We start from the raw sequence: 19,290 nt of genomic DNA on the forward strand, positions 1-19,290 counted from the left end.
ACGGAGCAGGAAGGAGCTCCGTTTCGGAGCTCCTTCCGGGTTTAGTCCGCTGGGCGCAGCCGTCTGAAGGCTGCGCCCAGCGGACTAAACGAGAAAGGGGCCAAGCGGCCCCTTTCTCTGCTCCCCGCCGCCGCGGGGTGTCCTTGGGGCTTGAAGCCCCAGGGACACCCCTTTTTCAGGCTGCGGGGAAGCGGCCTTTTGCCGCTTCCCCGCAACCCGAAAAGCGGCGGATCGGGGCCTCAGCGGCTGCCGGTGTAACCGCTGAAGCCCCGATACTCCGGGGAAAGGGGCGGGCCAGACCGCCCCAAATTGGTGGTCTGTATCCCGCCTCTGATTCCACAGACTAACTTTTGAGTTCTTCTCCTTCTTATGTGCCCTAAGTCTTATTTGCAGATTACTTTCTTGAATAGGACCAGTGTTTTCAGATGGGTGGTTTGGCCATACATTTAATTCTGCCCCTGAAATTTAGCTGTGTTTCGCATACTGTCTGAATCAGTCAAGCTCATCTACCTATGGAAGATCCTGTTAGTCCCACCAGTTAAAAATAAGATGACAGTTTACATAAGCTTCGACTATTTGATCAACAAAAGACAAGGAGGGCTACTTGTTCATATGTGGTGGGCTTGTAAGAAGGTGAAAAGCTATTGGTCTACTCTAGGATTTATATGTTAATCCAAATATATTTTAAAGGTAGAGTTTATAATGTTACCAGAAATGTTTTTGTTGGCTATTATGGATAAAGAATTGGATGATAAATATGGATTACTTCTAAAATTATGAATTTAAATTAATTCATAAATAAATATTTTGAAAGGGGGAAAGGAACAAAAGCTTTAGTTGATTTAATCTGCTAGATAAGATGATTACATTTTACAGCCCTGTTGCAGTCAGTATCTGATCTGATATAAAGTACTGATGCAAACGCTTGGTGCAAAGTACTGATGAAAACTATTCATAAGGGCAGGGATGGTGTGAGAGTAGACCTGTAATTTGTTGCAGCAAAACCAACAAAGGATCTTGTGGTTTATTAAAAACTAACAATCTAATGAAGTGGGCTGAAGTCCACAAAAGCTTATGCAAAACAAAATTTATTAGTCTTTAATGTGTCAGAAGATTCTTTGTGGTGTTTATTATAATAAGGTCATATGCTAGTCATGCTAACTTTGTGTCACTCCCCCCCACCCCCATATAGTGCATTAGATTCCTTTTCTCTAATTCTAAGGGTAAAATGAGAAGCTAAATACCCTCAAAGTACAAGATTCCATCTCATCCTGGAAGGTGAGCAGGGTCAGCCCTGGTTAGTACTAGGATGGGAGACTTCCAACAAATACCAGATGCTGTAGGCTATATTTCAGAGGACGGAACTGGCAAAACCACCTCTTCCTTGTCTGGCAAAACCCAGTGATTCATGGGATCACCATAAGTTGACAGGAGACTTGAAGGTACAAATGCACACATAACTTCATATGACGATTATATATTCTGTTATGAACATGTTTTATAGTTGCTATAGTGAAAGGATGACTTCTTAAAATGAGGACTAGCAAGTTAGCAATATTAATATGAGGAGACAGGTAATCACCATGCTGGAAGAGATGCTTAACTATTAGACAAAGAAGGATATTCATTCACAGGCCAAGGAGGTTGCATCAATGCTTTGCAAAAAGTTAAAACATGTTTTAAATTCCTGTCAGCCAGCAGTACCTCTTTGGATGATCACATGTCTGGGAATTTTTCCAGTGTTCTATATAGGGATGATTTTGATAATGCTTCACTTGCTAGCAGGCTTGTCTGTTGGACTCTGCATTTTGCATATATTCTTTTGTGATACAGTTTTTGTTCCTGCAACTGAGGGTTCTTGTTTTTGTTCTATGCCTGTGACAGTAATTACTGCAAACAGAAAGAACCCTGTTTGGTGCAGTGAAATACACAACTAATATGGTTTGTTTGCCTTTTCAGCTGAGAGACATGCTGGCTGCCCCTGCGTCACAGCTTCAGTGGATGATATCTATTTTGAGCACACAATTAGGTAACTGCCTCCCATCCTTGCCTTTTGCAGTTTAACTGGATTTCTAACTGGATTCCCCCCCCCCATGTCCTTTTAGTAAATGCATTCAAGAAATAAAAATCTGTGCTGTATTAATTAGAATCTGGACAAACCTTCCCAGTTCTCAGGATTGTCAGTGAAAACTAATGGGGAGAGCTCTTGGGTGTGACCTATGTTTCAACTGTGCAATGTCAGTGCAAGATCACAAACTATGACAATTTGAGTTGGTGTTATCTGTATGTTACTAACAACAAATGGTTTGCAAATGGCTGAGGACTAGAGTGCTTTCCCACTTTCCTTGCCATCATATTGGATGCAGATATAAGACTTAATCAGAGTCAAAGTGCTGTCTCTGGAGGACTTTTGAGTTCCAGGGATCAGTTTTGGAGCAGGTTGCATAAACTTCAAGAATTAAAGTACCTGGGAGCATTTGCAGAATGCTGCCTTTGCTACTCAGCACATCTGGTATTTAGGAGGGATGATTTCAGTTCATAGGATTATGGCTTCTAAATGGCCTTGAGCTCTGCTGGTACATCTCTAATTTGAAATGAGCCTGCATCTAAATATGTGGCTTTAATCAAGCAACAGAGTAATGTGTGTGTCATTGCAAGACTAAATATCTCCTTCTGTTAACCACTCTTATTCTAGCATGTAGGAAGCTGGTTTATGCCAGGTCAGATTATTTGTCTATATATCCTAATGCAGTCTTTCCATTCAATTCTACTCAGAACTGCTTTTTTTAAATACAAAAATGACTTGCTTGCTTGTCTATTCAGGAATTCTCACAGTCATTAAATGAAATAGTCTAAAAAAGCAAACTATAATATAAACTGATAGATAATATAAATATAGAATTACATAAAACATAGAAAGAAAATACCATACCTGAGAATCATCTTTTCCATAGGGTGAAATGCAGAGTTTCCAGCCTAGCCTCTTGGCAGAGATGTCAGTATTTCCACTGAGAAGGCCTTCCTTATTTTCCTTCAAGATGGAGATCCAAAAAACTGAACATAGGGTGTCCTGCATTCAAAGTTGTGTTCTCTTCTCTCACCAGGGTAGACAACTTGAGCCTCTCCAGATTTTACTGGACTCCGGTTCCTATGACCCATTGGTGATGCTGAGGAGAACTGATGAAAAGTGTAGTCCAACATAAAACAATAAAACAATGTGTTTAAGTGAGGCTTCTGTATTCACTATGTAGAAAGCTGGTTTATACAGGTATACCTCAGTTAACAAAGCCTCTGACAAAGAAGTTACTTTAAAATCGTTTTTAAATGCTTATCTGGCCCCCCTCCACTTTATCCTTCGTTTAGCTAAACTTTTTTAAAGCAGCATCAGCAATGGGAGAATGCTGAAAAAGAGCTAGAGAAACACAGATTTTTGTTATCAGTTTATAGCATTGTGTCTGTTGTAAACAATACAACAAAGCTCAAGCAAGGAAAGAATGGGACTCTGTTGTAGCCAGTCCTGTTGTAGCTTTGTGTGCCTGCTTATAACAGGGAAGGTAAAAGGTAGCTGCTTCCAAAATTCCTTACTGAACATGCATGAACAGCAAAATAGAGATAAATGGGGAAAGGCTACCTCACCAATTATCACATTTTTAATTTTTTTTAAAAAAAGCATAGATCTGGTCACCAAAAGTGGAGGCTGGCTAAAGAAAAAATTAACAATCCCTGGATAAATTTTGGGAAAAGCCTTCAAATGGTGTCTAGAAGGTTCAAAATGTTTTAGTTTACTTAACTGACTTGATTGTTCAAAAACCTAATAGGTTCACGTGAAATGAATAGCCACTTAATTTTGAGTAAATGAAACATGCTTAAACATGTTGAACTGTGATTTTGGTGTGTGTGGTATAAGAATGTATCTGTATTCTTTCTGTGTTACTTCTGCCCTGGTACCAAATTTTCTGTTAAAGCAGTAATGCCTAGAACACATTTTGTTCATCAGTGAATTATATCGTTAATCATCAAGCTCAGTATAGTATTGTTTTCACTGACTCACTATGGCTCACTAAGTTTCACACACATTTTCCAGCCCTACTTGGTGGTTCCAGGAATTGTACGTGGGCTATTCTGTATGTGAAATAAATGCTCTGTCACTAAGATACAACCCTTCCCCAAATTATTTACATTTAACCACGTACTTCTAAATTAAAGGAGGTGGGGCAGATGATATAGCAACTCTTTCCATATGAATAGAAGAGGACCTAGCAGGACAGTGACTTTCGATAGATGCTATCATGGTATGTGAGTGCAAGACCACTGGATTTGTGAAGTGGCCTTAATTCTCATTTTGAGTTATGACATAGTTTGCTGTGTTTTTAGAGTATGTGAATTGTAGCAGTCTCTAAAGCAGTTGTGCAATTGGAAAGTTCTTGTTGCATGGTATATTTCTTTTGTGCATGATAGACTTCACAGTTTTAAACTCATTGCTGAGACATTTGTTTTCTGCAAATGATTAATATTCATCTCAAATTTTTGTTATCCTACATTTCTGAGTAGTTTCATTATGAGTTGTGATGAGTTACACAAATAGCATGGAATCATTATGGAAACTGCAAGAGCTATAATTTTCTTTCTGATTTTCAAAACATATAAACTGTTTTTCAGGCAGCAGTGAAGGTAAACAAATGCAGTATCTTCTTTAGAAGTATGTAAAAACTCTAGCTACCTTTTCTGGTGGGTGATTCCAGTCAGTATGAAACATCATAAAATATAGTGGGAAACTAAAAGCCAAAGACACACACACACACACAAAAGTTAAAATCCCTTGGCAAATAAAAAGATCTTCAACTAAAACCAAAAGGACATAAAATTGTACAGTATGTCAGTAGATTATCTTTTGGAAGGTGTTCCAGAGATTGGATGCCATTAATGAAAAAGTCCTGACTCCCATCACTTGCCTCATTTCATAAATATTGGGAACTCTGAGATGGGCCTCTAGGATGATCTAAAAGTTCTGGTGTGTCTACATGAGAACAGATAGTCCTTGAATCACAAAAATCCTAAGTAATACATAGCTTTAAAGTTTATCTCCAGTAGTGTGATTTGCGCTCAGAATTGGATTAAGAGGGACATAGGTTGAGGGAGAGGAATGGGAAACAACCATAGGGGCTGCGTAATATCCTCTTGTTGTTGTGTGCCTTCAAAAACTCACATGTTTTTCAAAAGCTATATTTCAAAATCAAATAAATGCCATTTCTACTTCAGTTGAACTAAGAAATGAAGTGGGATTTTGACTGAGCAATGGAATGCCATTAGTAAACCTTCTTCCTACCTAAATAGGCCCTTGATCTCCTGCTGCAAACCACAGAGTCAGAAGCTTTAAATGTAGGTTTAGGGTATTTGAGACAGTTAAGGATACCTACACTAAAGAACACCTACTAGTGGATGCAACCATGTTCAGTAAATTCTAGACAATGCTACACGATGACTGGTTGTGGATGATGAAGCTTCTAGACTTGATATCATGTTGTTCTTGAATCTGACCAATATTAAAGATACAGCAATTTAAATGCTCAGTTTTGATCCAGTTCACAAGGGGTGACTGGCCCTGACAACAGGTAGGCAAATCAAGGTGGAGAACCTTGAGAACACTAGTCACAAGCTTCATGTATGTTTTAGAGATTTTCCAGGAAGAGAAGAGTTACATGACATGATTCATCCAGGAGAGATGGTTATGAAAACCTATCCAAACCTGAAATGTCACCAGTCCTGATATGGAATGGGGTCACAACTACAATAATCACAACAATCTGGAGTGACTGTGGAGTAAGATTTTATAGTGAGGTTTGATCATTATACTGAAAAACTCCAGGTAATGTGGCCTCTCAGCAATTTTGTCATGCGCTATGAAGGCATTAAAATTCAGATAAGCCAGGATCTCTCTGTCCAGAAATGTTTGCTTCCAGGAATCTTGACATTTGATATCACTGGAACTTGCCCTTCAGACTTCTTCCATTGCGTTGCAGCAAGCTACTCCAAACAATCTCCAAATTGCATGTTGCAGCCATATGTGGGGAACTTGCTTTCCTTGTCTCCAGAAATAAGACACTCCATACACCTAAACTCTCAAAGGAATAAAATACCAGTTCATCAGCTGTAAAAACCACATCAGGCTCCTAACTTAGTTTTCTGTGACTCAGGGCTCCAGATGTATTGAACTGTGATTTGGTTATGCTGCCTGGAGATGGTGAGAGTTTGAATTTGATACATTTGGAGGGTACCAGGTTGGGAAAGTCTTAAATTGCTACACATTGCCCAGTCTTCTTCTGGTTCACATTCACTTGTGATTAGTTGTCATACACTAAATTCTTATTAAAGAAAGAGAAGATGTTGAACAACTGTCTTCGGTAAAGTGAAAATAAAATGTCTAGGCAATATAAATCCTGCTGGAAAGTTTGAAAGTGACACATGTTCATAGGAAATAAATGGCTAGTTGAGCAGGAAGAGCTGTTTTCTACAGTCAGCTAGGGTGAAGTAAAAAGGTGCTGAAGTCTTCTGTAAATTTTGTGCTTATGTGGTCAGGCAACTTCGAGATGTTGGATTTGTGTGTATCTCATCCTGGATATATTTAACTAATTGAAAACAGACCCTGTAACCACTGGAGATTCATTGATAATTCTAACTAACCTTGACAGCAGGTGGGAAAGAGAGTAGGATGTACACATAGAATTTTTTTTAAAGTTATGAGACTTCTAGCACTCCACTAGAAAAAGAGCCAAAGTGCTAGCTTACATCAGATTAGATGTATTTGTAGAGGTGAGGTATGTACCCTCTTTTCACACCTGCAGCATGTGTATGTCACCACTTTGAGCTATATGTGTGCTGTTGCAAGCCTTGTCCTTTTTTTCCAAGTAATTCAAGGTAGCACACAACACTCTCCCACAATTTAAACTTTGTGCAGTTGGTTAGATCGAAAGATGGTGACTGACCCAAGATGATCTTTATCACTATGTGTGGGATTTGACTTAGGTCTACTTGGTTCATGTTGAAAGTTCTATCTGCTTTCACTATGCCTTTTCCTGCTACTGCTTCAGACCACATCCAGCCATGAACTTCCTCCATGCTGGTTGCATAATATAGTGCTTATATAACACACACACACACAGTTGTGACAAAATGAAATTGCATGGGGCTTTGCCCAACCAATCGCTATTTTTAGACTTCATTACCTTCTACCTTCATATTCTGCCTTCACAAGGTCATAGTAAAAAGCTCTCCAGCAATATCTTAGCACAATGCAGAAAGGGTTAAATAAACAATGTTATTTTCATGCTTCTTCATGCTCTCCAGAGGCAGCTGAAGGCCCAGGATGGCAGGAAGGAGAAGGATCAGGAGTTCGTAGTCCTGTTCCTCCTCCCCCCCCCGCCCTCCACATGCCACAAAAAAATGGCTTCACGCGCCATCTCTGGCACGTGTGCCATAGGTTTGCCACCACAGCTAAAAGAGATATAGGAAACAAAATTGGTTTGTGAGCTTGGAGCATTTTCCCTATTGGAGAGAGCCTAAAGTTCATTTGATTTAGAATAGGGAAGGGAAGACTTTGTCCCTCTATATGCTTTTGGTCTGGCTGGGACTAAGGAACACAACAGTGTCTGGAAGACCATAGGTCTCTCACCTCTGGTTTAGGGGTGGGAAGAGACAGGGGACAAGCTGATAGATGAATACCGGGATGCTTGACATAACATTCTAAACTGTATGATTAGAGAAAATAGCAAGAGGATATGACAAGATAGGGAGCACCTGCTTCATCTCCCCAGGAGACCTTGAAGGTCTGAACTCGCGCCTTACCTGCTCCTAGCAGGGTGGGGGATCAATTTTTGGCCCCAAATGCCTTTTAGTTGATGTTTTGGGGCCTTCCTGGGCCCCTGAAGGATATTTTGAGGTGAAAATATGTTTTTGTGAACATTTTTTTAAAAAATTGTTTGATCCCTGGGAGGCCTTCAGACATGATGAAAATGCTCTCCATGCCCCGTGGGTGTCTTTTGGGGGCATTTTGGAGCAATGTTTTAACACCTGGGGGGGGGTCACAAAAACAGATTTGGGGGCCACATATGGCCTGAAGGTCACACTTTGCCTAGCCCTGGGATATACGCTCAAAACACAAGGTTGCTCATTATCCAATAACTTCAATTGACATGGATTTCAGGACAAACAAAAAATAATAATACTGCCTTCACATACAATGTGTTGTATGTGTTAACACTATTGTTATATATTAACATTATATATGTTATATATGTTAACATTATTTAATTGATTTGCTACGCATTTCAAAAATATATATTTTCTTTTTCCTGACTTTTTCACCTTCTGAGCCTTTATAGAGTAAAATGGTGGCATATCAGTCTGATGAATTAATTTTGCTGCACAATGTTTTGGTATCTTTTTTCAATAATGGTTAGACAAAATAGTAGAGGACAGTTCATTGCTGATGCAGATATACACAAAGGATAAAGTGCTCAAACCTCAGTTAGATGTAATGTGAATGCGTATCTTCCATTGGCCAGTGCTGGTTTGTGCTATAAAATTCTTCTACATCTTGCTTTTTAAAATTGAAAATATTATTATATTCACTTTGGGATAATTAGATACCCACAGAGGGTCTGTGTCAGTAGGCTTCTGAAGGCCAGTGTAATGTAACAGCTTGAGTACTGGACTAGAATTTCGGATAATTTTACATCCATTCATCTATCCATCCATCCGTCAAAACTACCTGCTAGTCTTTTCTCTGTTGTGTCTTGACTTTAGTTCTTTCCCTATTCAATATTTCTATATGTATGATGGTGTTAGTCTGTTGTGTTGCCCTGGTGGTTTTGCTTATTTAACTTAGGGTCCACTCAAAGTCGTCAGGGCAATGGACATTTTAAAAAATGGACATAAAACCACAATAAAATACCATTAAAAACAACAACAGAACACCGGCGCGTTACAGATTGCTGAAAAGCGGCGGCCTGCACCCGCCCCTGTCCCCACCGGATTGGGGCCTTAGTGGCCAGAGCGGCAGCCGCTGAGGCCCCGATCCGCCGCTTTCCAGGCTGCGGGGAAGCGGCAAAAGGCCCCTTCCCCGAGGCCTGGAAAGGGGTGTCCTTGGGGCTTCAAGACCGGATACCCCGCGGCGGTGGGAAGGAGGAGAAAGGGGCTGCTTGGCCTGTTTCTCCTCTGCATCGCTGGGTGCAGCCATCTAAAGGCTGCGCCCAGCGACGCAAGATCAGGAAGGAGCTCCGTTTTGGAGCTCCTTCCTGCTCCAATGAAAGGGCACACTAAGCGCCCTCGTGCGGCGCGACGGCGTCACGTCCGGGCAGCCTCGTTTGGAGGTGGCGCGTTCGTGACGCCATCATGGCAGCTCCTATATAGATGGGGCGCCAACATCTTGTATGTCCTCAGGACGTATTAGGCTTGGGGGAGTCAAGAAGTGACGCCCCTTTTTAAACCTAGGACGTCCTGAGGACGTCCCTTATGGCGGTTTGTAACGTGCCTCCATTTACAAAGTAAACAATAAATATTAAGGGCAACAAATATCACAAAAACAAATATCCAGCTAGAAAGAAAGCAGTTCTGAATCCTAGGTGGGTTACAGACCGCCGAAAAGCGGCGGCCTGTACCCGCCCCTTTCCCCGGTGTATCGGGGCCTGAGCGGTTAGAACGGCAGCCGCTGAGGCCCCGATCCGCCGCTCTCCGGGCCGCTTCCCCGCAGCGGCGGGGAGGAGGAGAAAGGGGCTGCTTGGCCCGTTTCTCCTCTGCATCGCTGGGTGCAGCCATCTAAAGGCTGCGCCCAGCGATGCAAGATCAGGAAGGCGCTCCGAAACGGAGCTCCTTCCTGCTCCACGCAAAGGGTGCACTAAGCGCCCTCACACAGAGCGATGGCATCTCGTCCGGGCCGCCTCGTTTGGAGGTGGCGCGTTCGTGACGCCATCATGGCAGCCCCCATGTAGATGGGGCGCCACCATCTTGTACGTCCTCAGGACGTATTAGGCTTGGGGGAGTCAAGAAGTGACGCAGCTGCTGAGGCCCTGATCCGCCGCTTTCTGGGCCGCGGGGAAGTGGCAAAAGGCCGCTTCCCCGCAGCCTGGAAAGGGGTGTCCTTGGGGCTTCAAGCCCCAAGGACATCCCGCGGCAGCAGGGAGGAGGAGAAAGGGGCCGCTTGGCCCCTTTCTCCTCTGCGTCGCTGGCGCAGCCATCTGAAGGCTGTGCTCAGCGACGCAAACCAGGAAGGAGCTCCGAAACAGAGTTCCTTCCTGCTCCGCGCAAAGGGCACATTAAGCGCCCTCACATGGAGCGATGGCGTCACGTCCGCGCTGCCTTGTTTGGAGGCGGTGCGTTTGTGATGCCACCATGGCGGCAGCCGTGTGGAACGGCCGCCACCATTTTGTGCGCACGGAGCGGAACGTGTACTAGGGTTAGGGGGGTGCGGAAGCACCGCCCCTTCCTAACCCTAGTACGCACTCGTCGTGTACTAATATGGCGGTGTGTAACCCACCCTAAATTTAAAACACAGCTGGCAGTAAAACATAAAACAAGTTAAGTCCTGAGAGAATAAACAGGACTTGGGCTGCATGCACACTGGAGAAATAATCTAGTTTGACACTGGATTATTTCAACAAGCCACATTTCCCAGAATTCCATAGCACTGAGCTGGGGTACTTAAAGTGGTGTCAAACCGGATTATTTTTGCAGTGTGGATGCAGGCTTAGAGGGTTGGTAATTCTCCAGCCTGCAACAAAGAGAAAGGAACAGAGTTACTTCCTGGTGGCTTAGGAATACTTAAAATCTCAACATATAACAATTGTTTGCATAACATAGTTTGTGTAGGATCCAAATATATGTTTTGATTGTGATGGGACATTCTTTTTTTACACTTATTTTTGCTTTCTTTCCCTCTGACCGCTCTGTATCAGACAGCTGCATATAGAGTCACCCTGGTACCTGTACAGGAGGAACAACACCTGGTATGATGTCCCTTTGTGGTAGAAATATTTACCGCAGTAGACTAGATGGCTCCTAACCCACTGATGTCCTGAGATACTAGCATTAGTTAACCTAACTGACATATAGCTCAGAATGTGCCTACTGGTCTCTATTCTTTCTGTTTGCATACTCAGCTTTTAAAGCATGGATGTTTCACATTCTACAGCATACAGGGGTGCTCTTTTGTTTCTAGGCTCCAAACTGGGCACCAAACAAAAGAAGTTGTGTGAAAAAAAATGAGGAACTACTTTATCTATTTGCTCTCCTAGGTTGAATATGCAGCTGCCAGATGAAGTGAACATTTTATAGGAATGGTTTGATTTTCTTTGTAGTACTCTAAAACTAAATAGTAGTAGATTACATTTTGTAGGCTTTGGGCTAAAATGTTCAGATGGTACATTTGTAGTGATACATGCCCCCTCCTCACAATAGTGGTTTAATTCTGTGTTTTAAACTAAACAAGAAGTGTGAAAAGGTAGGAGAGCACTGTCTTGACATTTGTGGGTCATTAGAATGTGGAATGGTTCCCCAAATCATAGAAATTAAAACTGGTAGCTACATTTAGACTCCCAAGTGCAACAGTGGGAGTTTTAAAAGGTTCATTTTGATCAGATCATCTGGAAAATGTGATTCTGCACGACTTAGCTGGAGCTCACTTGCTGGAGAGTTAGGTTTTATGTCTAGTATCTGCTGTCATGTGAATACCTTCCCCAAGTGTCACCTGACAGTAATGTAACCTAGTCCTGCAGTCTCATACAAAGATATTAGCAGTGTACTAGTCATGCATAGAGAATCTAGAAATAGCTCCCTGCAACTGTGCAAATAATACAGCTGTGTCAATCTGTGATATACACACATTACAATTTTTATTAGAATCAGGACCCTAGATAAGAACAGCAGTCCTCTTCTACTTCATTTGCATCACTCTACAGGTAGCATGGACAATGGTAATCAGTTATGATAATGGAAGTTCAAAACTTCTTGAGGGCCAAAGTTGAAAATCAGTGGATTAGAGTATATTATTTATTAAATAAATTCAGTAAATAAGAGAAGGGAACTACCCTTTTTGGATCCAGAAAAAGGATCCTGAAATACTTTTTTGCAATTTCTTGGGAGTAAGCATGATGAGACTTGTTTCTGTGTAAGTATGCGCACATGTGTGCATAAAGGTTATACAGGAAGAATTATTTTGTGTTTGTTGGGGTCAAATTCTTGAGAACAGGAGGTAGTTGTCCTTCATAGCTGGCAAAGTACATTGAGGACTGATACACACCCATGATATTGAGTAAGACCTCTACCAGTCATATTCTTTGAGGACATATTGATCACTTAGAATGGTGATGGCGATCCTTTTAGAGATTGAGTGCCCAAACTCAAAGGTTTTCTGCACCGGGTGTCACCCAGTGATGGAGGGGTGGGACTTCTGGTGGGACAGGATGTCTGGGGGGCAGGATTTCTGCCCTCTGAGGGGTGGGACTTCCATCTTCTGGGGCGGAACTTCTGGGGGTGGGACTTCCCTGGAGACAGTTGAAGGCCCAGGATGGTATGGGGGAAGAGGAGGAACAGGCACAAGGAGCTCCCCCCCCCAGGCCTTCATCTGCCTCTCCGGAGACTGCTAAAGGTTGGATGTCTGGAAAGAGGAGGAACAGGCACGTGGCTGTTCCTCCTCTTCCTCGCCCTTCATGTGGCCTCAAAACTGACTTCGCATGTCATCTCTGGCACGTGTGCCATAGGTTTGCCACCATGGACCTAGAAGTTTATTGTTGCCACCTTTTTTAGTTTGGTTTCTTCATTGTTCTTTTCGGCTGAGAGTTACCACCATACTATTGACAATTTGAGACTTCTCAAGGAAGACGTTAGCTGTTCCAATAACTTTCCCCAAATCTTTGCTTGTTTTTTTTTAAAATATACTTTGAAACAAAATGATTTGTATGAGGACAAATTGTTCACTGTGTCATTAAAGTAATGTATGTTTCTGAAAAGGGACAGAAACAGAGCAGAGATGTAGGGGAGGGACTTATCTGGATCATCATCTTACTTTTGCATATCGGCATGTGAAATAAGAAGCTTCTATGTGTATAATTCCTCAACAATGAAATGAAGAGGATTGTGGTAAATTGATGAGTTAGTTGATGAAGTTTTGATTGTCATAGGATATAGTCTCCTGTATACATTTATATCAAAGATAGAGATAATGAGACCCATGGCTCCCCAGTCTGACCCCTGTGCCTCCCAGCACCCAGGTTTTTTTGTGCTTGAAGAGGTTTCTCATATTCTCTGGGGGACATGGGGAAATTCTTCATGTTTTTTCCCAGCAGCCTGATGGACATTTTGTCAAAACTGGAAGGGACTTCTGGTCACATGAGGTGTTGGATGGGAAAGAGAGGGCTTCTGGCCTAAAACAGGTCAGAGGGCCAAAAATATAGCACAGCTTCCCCTCCCCCCACTCAGGGGCAAATGTCTCTTGACACGGGTCTTTTGAAAGCAGAGTAAAAGCTGTATCTTTTCAGAAAAACCAGGTCTGGCGCCTCGGCCTTTTAAAAAAAAAAATTTAAAGAAATTTTTGACAGATTATGCGAATGAATGGGGCTGGGAGCGAAGGTGATGTGAGAGGATCCCCCACGTAAAAAAGGGTGCACTGTATATGGACTCCCCCCCCCCCAATTTCCAGGAAGGAACAGGGAAGCCAAGACCATACATGCATAATTGGCAAGCCCATATATGGTTAACCGGGGTGGGGGTGAGGAATACCTGGCTATTATCCATGGACCCCCAGGTAAGGGGCCAGCTGGAGGAGGAGGAGGAGATTGGAAAGGGAGCTCCACTTAGCCACGCTATGTTCCTGGACCCCTGGGTAAAGTGCTAGTAGCAGCAGCAGCAGCAGCAAGAGAAGGAAGGAACGGAGAAAGAGTCAAGTTCAGGGGAGGGATGGTCAGAGGGAGGGCAGAGAACAGAACAAGCCTCCCTCGCGCAGGCAGCTTTCTCTCTATTTTTTAATTTTTATTTTTACAGACTATGCAAATGCCTTTTCTACAGGGTGATACATATAGATAAAATGTGTCTGCTTGTGCTACATTTACCTTTCGTTTGCTTGCTCCCAGGACAGCACCTCACTTTGCAAGAGACTTTTATTATTATTTTTATTATTTGTGTAATATTCGAATGCTACAATGCAAATTTTACCAATGTTTCCCTTTCAATTTGGCAAATTGATACAATATGTGAATGCTTTTGCTACACAAAACTCACACACGCACCTGGAGGTTTTTAAATTTGGCAGAATATGTGCACATCTTTAAAAAAGGAGGGAGGAAAGCACCCATTCCATTGGCCAATGGCTGTAGGAAACATCACCTTTGATGAAAGCAGAAGTGAATTTGATTGACAGCAAAGGAGCCTTCATTTTAAACCGGTACCGCAAATGTGAACTTTGGAGGGGTAAATTACCCCGTTTAAGGTAAATGATAGTGGGCACTTGCTTCCGGAGAGATTCGGGAGGATCCAGATCTGCCCAGTTCCATCCAGGGCAAATGGGCCAGTGGAAATGGGGCCATGGTATGTTTTGAGGGCATCCATAGCTTGAATTTGGGTTAGTCTGCCAGTATCAGCTCATAGAAGATATATTGGCCCCAGAGACAATTGCTTGCTGAGACTCCACCGTGGGCTCCCTTTCAAGAAAACCACTGGCTAGAAATCCACTTTTTTGTTTGTTGTTATCTACCCTTGAATAGCTACCCAACTCATGGCAACCCTGTGGATGAGACACCTCCAAGACTCTCTGTCCTCCATTGCTCTACTCAGGCCCTCCAAACCCACCATGCCTGTGACTCCCTTGATTGGGTCCATCCATCTGGCATGTAGTCTTCCCCTCCTCCTCCTACCTTTCCTTGCATTATTGTTTTTTATATAAACTGGAGTGAGGGGAGAAGGTGCAGGAATATTATCTGTAAAGAGGAATAACTGCTCTTGGAGGATTTCAAGAACAGTTTCTTTTTTAAAATAATATTTCATTTTTAATGGGAATGCTTTTTGGTGGTGAGAATATGGAAGGGTGCAAGAACAGACAGGGGCGGCAGTTCCTTGGGCTATATCTCAGAGTTCCCTGGTCCAACAGGGTGTTAAAGCAGAACTTGAACATCCTCTATAACTTCTTTCATGATAGTTGTATGCTCCTATGTTGGGTTTCTGTGCTAGGAAACTGAACTGGAGATTGTTCATAAAGCAAAACAAAGGATGCTGTGGCGGTTCACAAGGAGGAAAACAAAATTCACAGTTGCAGGTGAACTTTTTCGAGTACACAAGCTTTCAGATTTCCAAGAATTCTTAAGGTGGTACTAAAGAAAGAAAAAGAGAAAATAAAAACATATTCTGAGCATCTTGAATGAAGGCATGTAACATTTCCCAGGAACTGTGCATTCCCCTTTCTTTACTGAGGAAGAGGTATAGTTAAATGTGTATTTAGCCAAGGGTGAAATCTTATCTGTGTACCCTTTCTGATGAACCAGAAAACTACATGAGGTCTGGGCCTGCTAAGTCTTCCACTTGGGACCTGGGGAAAATAATAATGATGTGCATCCCACAAATCTCTGGGCCAATCCAAAGCAGCCTCCTCCCTCCCTCCAACCCAAGCCTTCCATGTACTGTCCAGGTCACCTAGCAGGGAGGGCACAGGAATTAATCCAAGTGTGACCATATAGCTTTTCAGCAGCCAGTGGGAGTGATTTAAACAGCAAGCTGTTCTGTCAAATTGACCATGACAGCACTCTTGTAGAGTAGGGCCTCCCAGGAAAGTAGTTCTCCTACGTATTTGAATCATAGGATGTTTTTTGTGAATCGCATTTTAACATTTCTACCTTCTCTGTTTTTTTCTCACCCATCGTTAGTGTTGGGCAGGTTGTCAACCTCAAAGCAAAAGTGAACCGGGCATTTAACTCTAGCATGGAGGTTTGTATACTTCAGCTCATCTTCTTGGAACATAGTGGTGGTGGTGGAACGTCTGTTTCAGAGGCTGTAATAAGATACAACTGGATGTCCGTATATACTTTGCTTCCGGTATACGTGATTGGCAAACCTTCTTCCTTGACTTTTGGTGCCACATGCATCCAAATTCTGTATTTGGAAAGGATTATGTAAATAGGTCACTGAACTTGAAATGTCTTTGGCAAGGAATGGGGTTGAACAAAAAAGGGGACAAGGGGAAGAAACAGACTTCTGTAGGAGTACAGTTAGCCCTACACATTTGTGGCTTTGACTTTTGCGGATTTGATTATTTGTAATTTTGACTCCCCAGGAATCTTTAAGTACAGTACAATTCTTTTGAAAGTTGATAAAGTTGTGCTATAGAGCCTAGAAGTTCATAAAGAAAAGATCCTCTGGGAATTTGTAGGTCCTCCAGCATAATTTTATTATCAACTTCTGGCATGTGTGGACTATAGAGCTACACTGGAGAACCTGGAGATTCCTAGAGATGTATTCTCTCAGGTAAAGTGAATAATTTTTTTTATTTGCAGTTTTTCCACATTCACGGTGGTCTTTCACCCCTAAGCCCAGTGAATGTGGAGGGACCACTGTACGAGGGCACTGAAATGTCCTCAAGTCCATTCATTTGAATCAAGTCTATGTGGAGAGATGTCTGCCTGGAGGATGATATTTAAATCCTAAATTTTTTTCCAGATTTTCCACAGCCCTGTCCTATAAGATGTTCAGTATCATTTAAGGGCATCACCATTGTTCAAGGTGGTGGTTCTGTACTTGAAGATCCTAGTATACAGCATAAGAAATAGCCTTCATAGAATCATAGAGACATAAAGTTGGAAGGGGTACCATGGGCCATTGAGTCCAACCCCTGTTCAGTGCAGGATCTCCAGCTAATGCATGCCCAGCAGATAGCATTCAACCTCTTTTTGAAATCCATCTTATGCTAAATGTTGTATTGAATAGTAGCTTAACAAACACAGTGCAAGAGTCTGCTAGTGGGGAAAATAAAACACTCAGAAGAATACAAAAGCTTTTTCAAGATTTTTGATGGAAAACAGGATTGTCATGCCATCTGCACAAAACCAGTGTCCTGCAGGTAATATGGCTTCCAAGTCATCAGACTTCATCCACACTCCAAGGGCTAGGAACTTTGTTGTTGTTGTTTTAAAAATCAAAAACATTCAAAGCAGCTGTTCTTGGAAGCCAGGGACCACATTATGTAGAATATACATAGCCCTGGCTTAGGCAGTATTCACCCACCCCCTGCCACTTTAATTGTGATTGCTTTTCTGTAATAACCCACAGAGCAAGAGTCTCTCCAGGCCTAAAGGCACCCTGATTCCCACTCCTTTTGTTTGTAACTTGGTTTTCTTTGTTAGAGGAGGGAACAGTTTGATCTGAGGGATGCCTGGTTCTCATTTTGCTGCCCCAGGGAACAAACTTCAGTGATTCATTTGCTTAGGAAAGCAGCAGTACACAGAATGCAATAATTGCACCGCCTGTTCATCTTTAAATATTCAAAAGTATTGAATTGCCAGACCTTGGCTAAGAACTAGAACACAGACTTCTTGTACAATACAACTTCATCAGGTGCCACAAAGTATTCTTTTGAGGAATGAAACATATGTGATTTTCATTTTTTATTTCTGAATGAAACATGCTAATGCTTTAAAAATGGTGTGTTTCATTTAGTAACCTCCCTCCTGCTTCTGGTTATCATTTCTAGGTTGGTGTACAGGTCAGCTGTGAAGATCTGTGTAATGGGGAGCAATGGAATGTTTGCAAGGCATATGCAACATTTGTTGCACAAGGCAAACCAGCTGCTAAGGTAGGCTTAGACCCCTGACATTTAAATTCTTGCAGTTTCAATTTAGGTACTGGGAACAAAAACATCATTGTTGTCCATCCCTCTCTTCCTCCTAGACAATTTCTTCTGGAGAGTGCACAAAGAGCTCCCATTCATTGCTCTGACTATTGTATCATGGTTCTTCTGTGTATAAAAATAACCTCCACTTTTTTTTTGCATGGTATATTCTTGGTGTAGCAATGCTGATATTTAATTGGAAATGTTGAACTTGCATTAAAGTAAAACATTTTAACTCCTGTGTGGATAGAGTAGGCTACGTTTCAGCACTGATGAATTAGATGCAATCTTTTGTGTTTAAAATCAAATTGGTGCCATTGGAAATCATAAAAAGTTTATCATTCTTTAACCCTGACGTGGCAGAAGATCAGATTTAACATTCTGGGACTGTCCTCTGAGCAAGCATGAATAGGGTTAGGGTGTAAATCAGATGTGGACAGCTGATGATAATCCAGAGGTCACACCAAACCCATTTTGGAGTTACGGAGTTGAGACTGCCATGGTCGCCTTAGTCGATGATCTCCGTCTGGGCATCGACAGGGGAAGTGTGACCTTGTTGGTACTATTGGACATCTCAGCAGCTTTCGATACCATTGACCACGGTATCCTTCTGGAACGCCTGAGGGAGCTGGGCATCGGGGGCACTGCGCTCCAGTGGTTCCGTTCCTACCTCTCGGGCAGATTCCAGATGGTGCAGCTGTAGTATGTCTTTATGTTTAATAAATGTTACATGAATAGTGCAAAACCAAATTTGGTGCTTCAAGTTTCTGTGTGGGCTCCTGCTGGGGTGGGTTTCTTGGAAGAGGAAATATCCAACACAGTCTCAATAAAAACAACTTGGCATGACAACACTTGCTCCTCTAAGAGGGAACTGACATAAAAATGTCACTTCCCCTGAAGGACGAAGTTTGGAGTTTAGGAGTACTTCTGGACTCGTCCCTGCAATTGACATCTCATGTAGATGCGACGGTCAGAAGTGCTTGCTATCAACGTCGGTTGATACACCAGCTGCGACCCTACCTGGGCCAAAGGGACCTTGAAACTGTGGTACATGCTCTGGTAACCTCTCGCTTGGATTTCTGTAATGCGCTCTACATGGGGCAACCCTTGTACCAAACCCAGAAGCTTCAGTTAGTACAAAATATGGCAGCCAGATTGGTCACCAGTGTGTCCAGGTTTGACCATATAACAACTATTCTGAAAGATCTGCACTGGCTGACTATTTGCTTCCGAGCACAATACAAGGTATTGGTTATTACCTATAAAGCCCTACATGGCTTGGGCCCGAATTACTTGAGAGACTGCATCTCCCCATATAATCTGCCCCGCACACTCAGAACAACCGGGAAAAACTTGCTGGAAATTCCACCTTCTAAATATGTTATTACTTCCCAGATGGCCTTCTCAGTAGCGGCCCCACAAATCTGGAG

The 19,290-nt window shown here is 42.5% G+C and overlaps 1 protein-coding gene across 1 annotated transcript in view; it reads left to right on the forward strand.

Annotated features, from left to right (window-relative positions):
- ACOT11 (acyl-CoA thioesterase 11) overlaps positions 1-19,290 on the forward strand; it is a 166,898-nt gene that overhangs the window by 120,988 nt on the left and 26,620 nt on the right. The window contains exons 4-6 of the mRNA XM_042462605.1: positions 1,960-2,029; positions 15,903-15,963; positions 17,723-17,824. Coding sequence (XP_042318539.1) covers positions 1,960-2,029; positions 15,903-15,963; positions 17,723-17,824 — 233 coding nt within the window. The remainder of the gene's footprint in view (positions 1-1,959; positions 2,030-15,902; positions 15,964-17,722; positions 17,825-19,290) is intronic.

This window comes from Sceloporus undulatus, chromosome 4 (assembly GCF_019175285.1).
Source record: "Sceloporus undulatus isolate JIND9_A2432 ecotype Alabama chromosome 4, SceUnd_v1.1, whole genome shotgun sequence".
NCBI lineage: Eukaryota > Metazoa > Chordata > Lepidosauria > Squamata > Phrynosomatidae > Sceloporus > Sceloporus undulatus.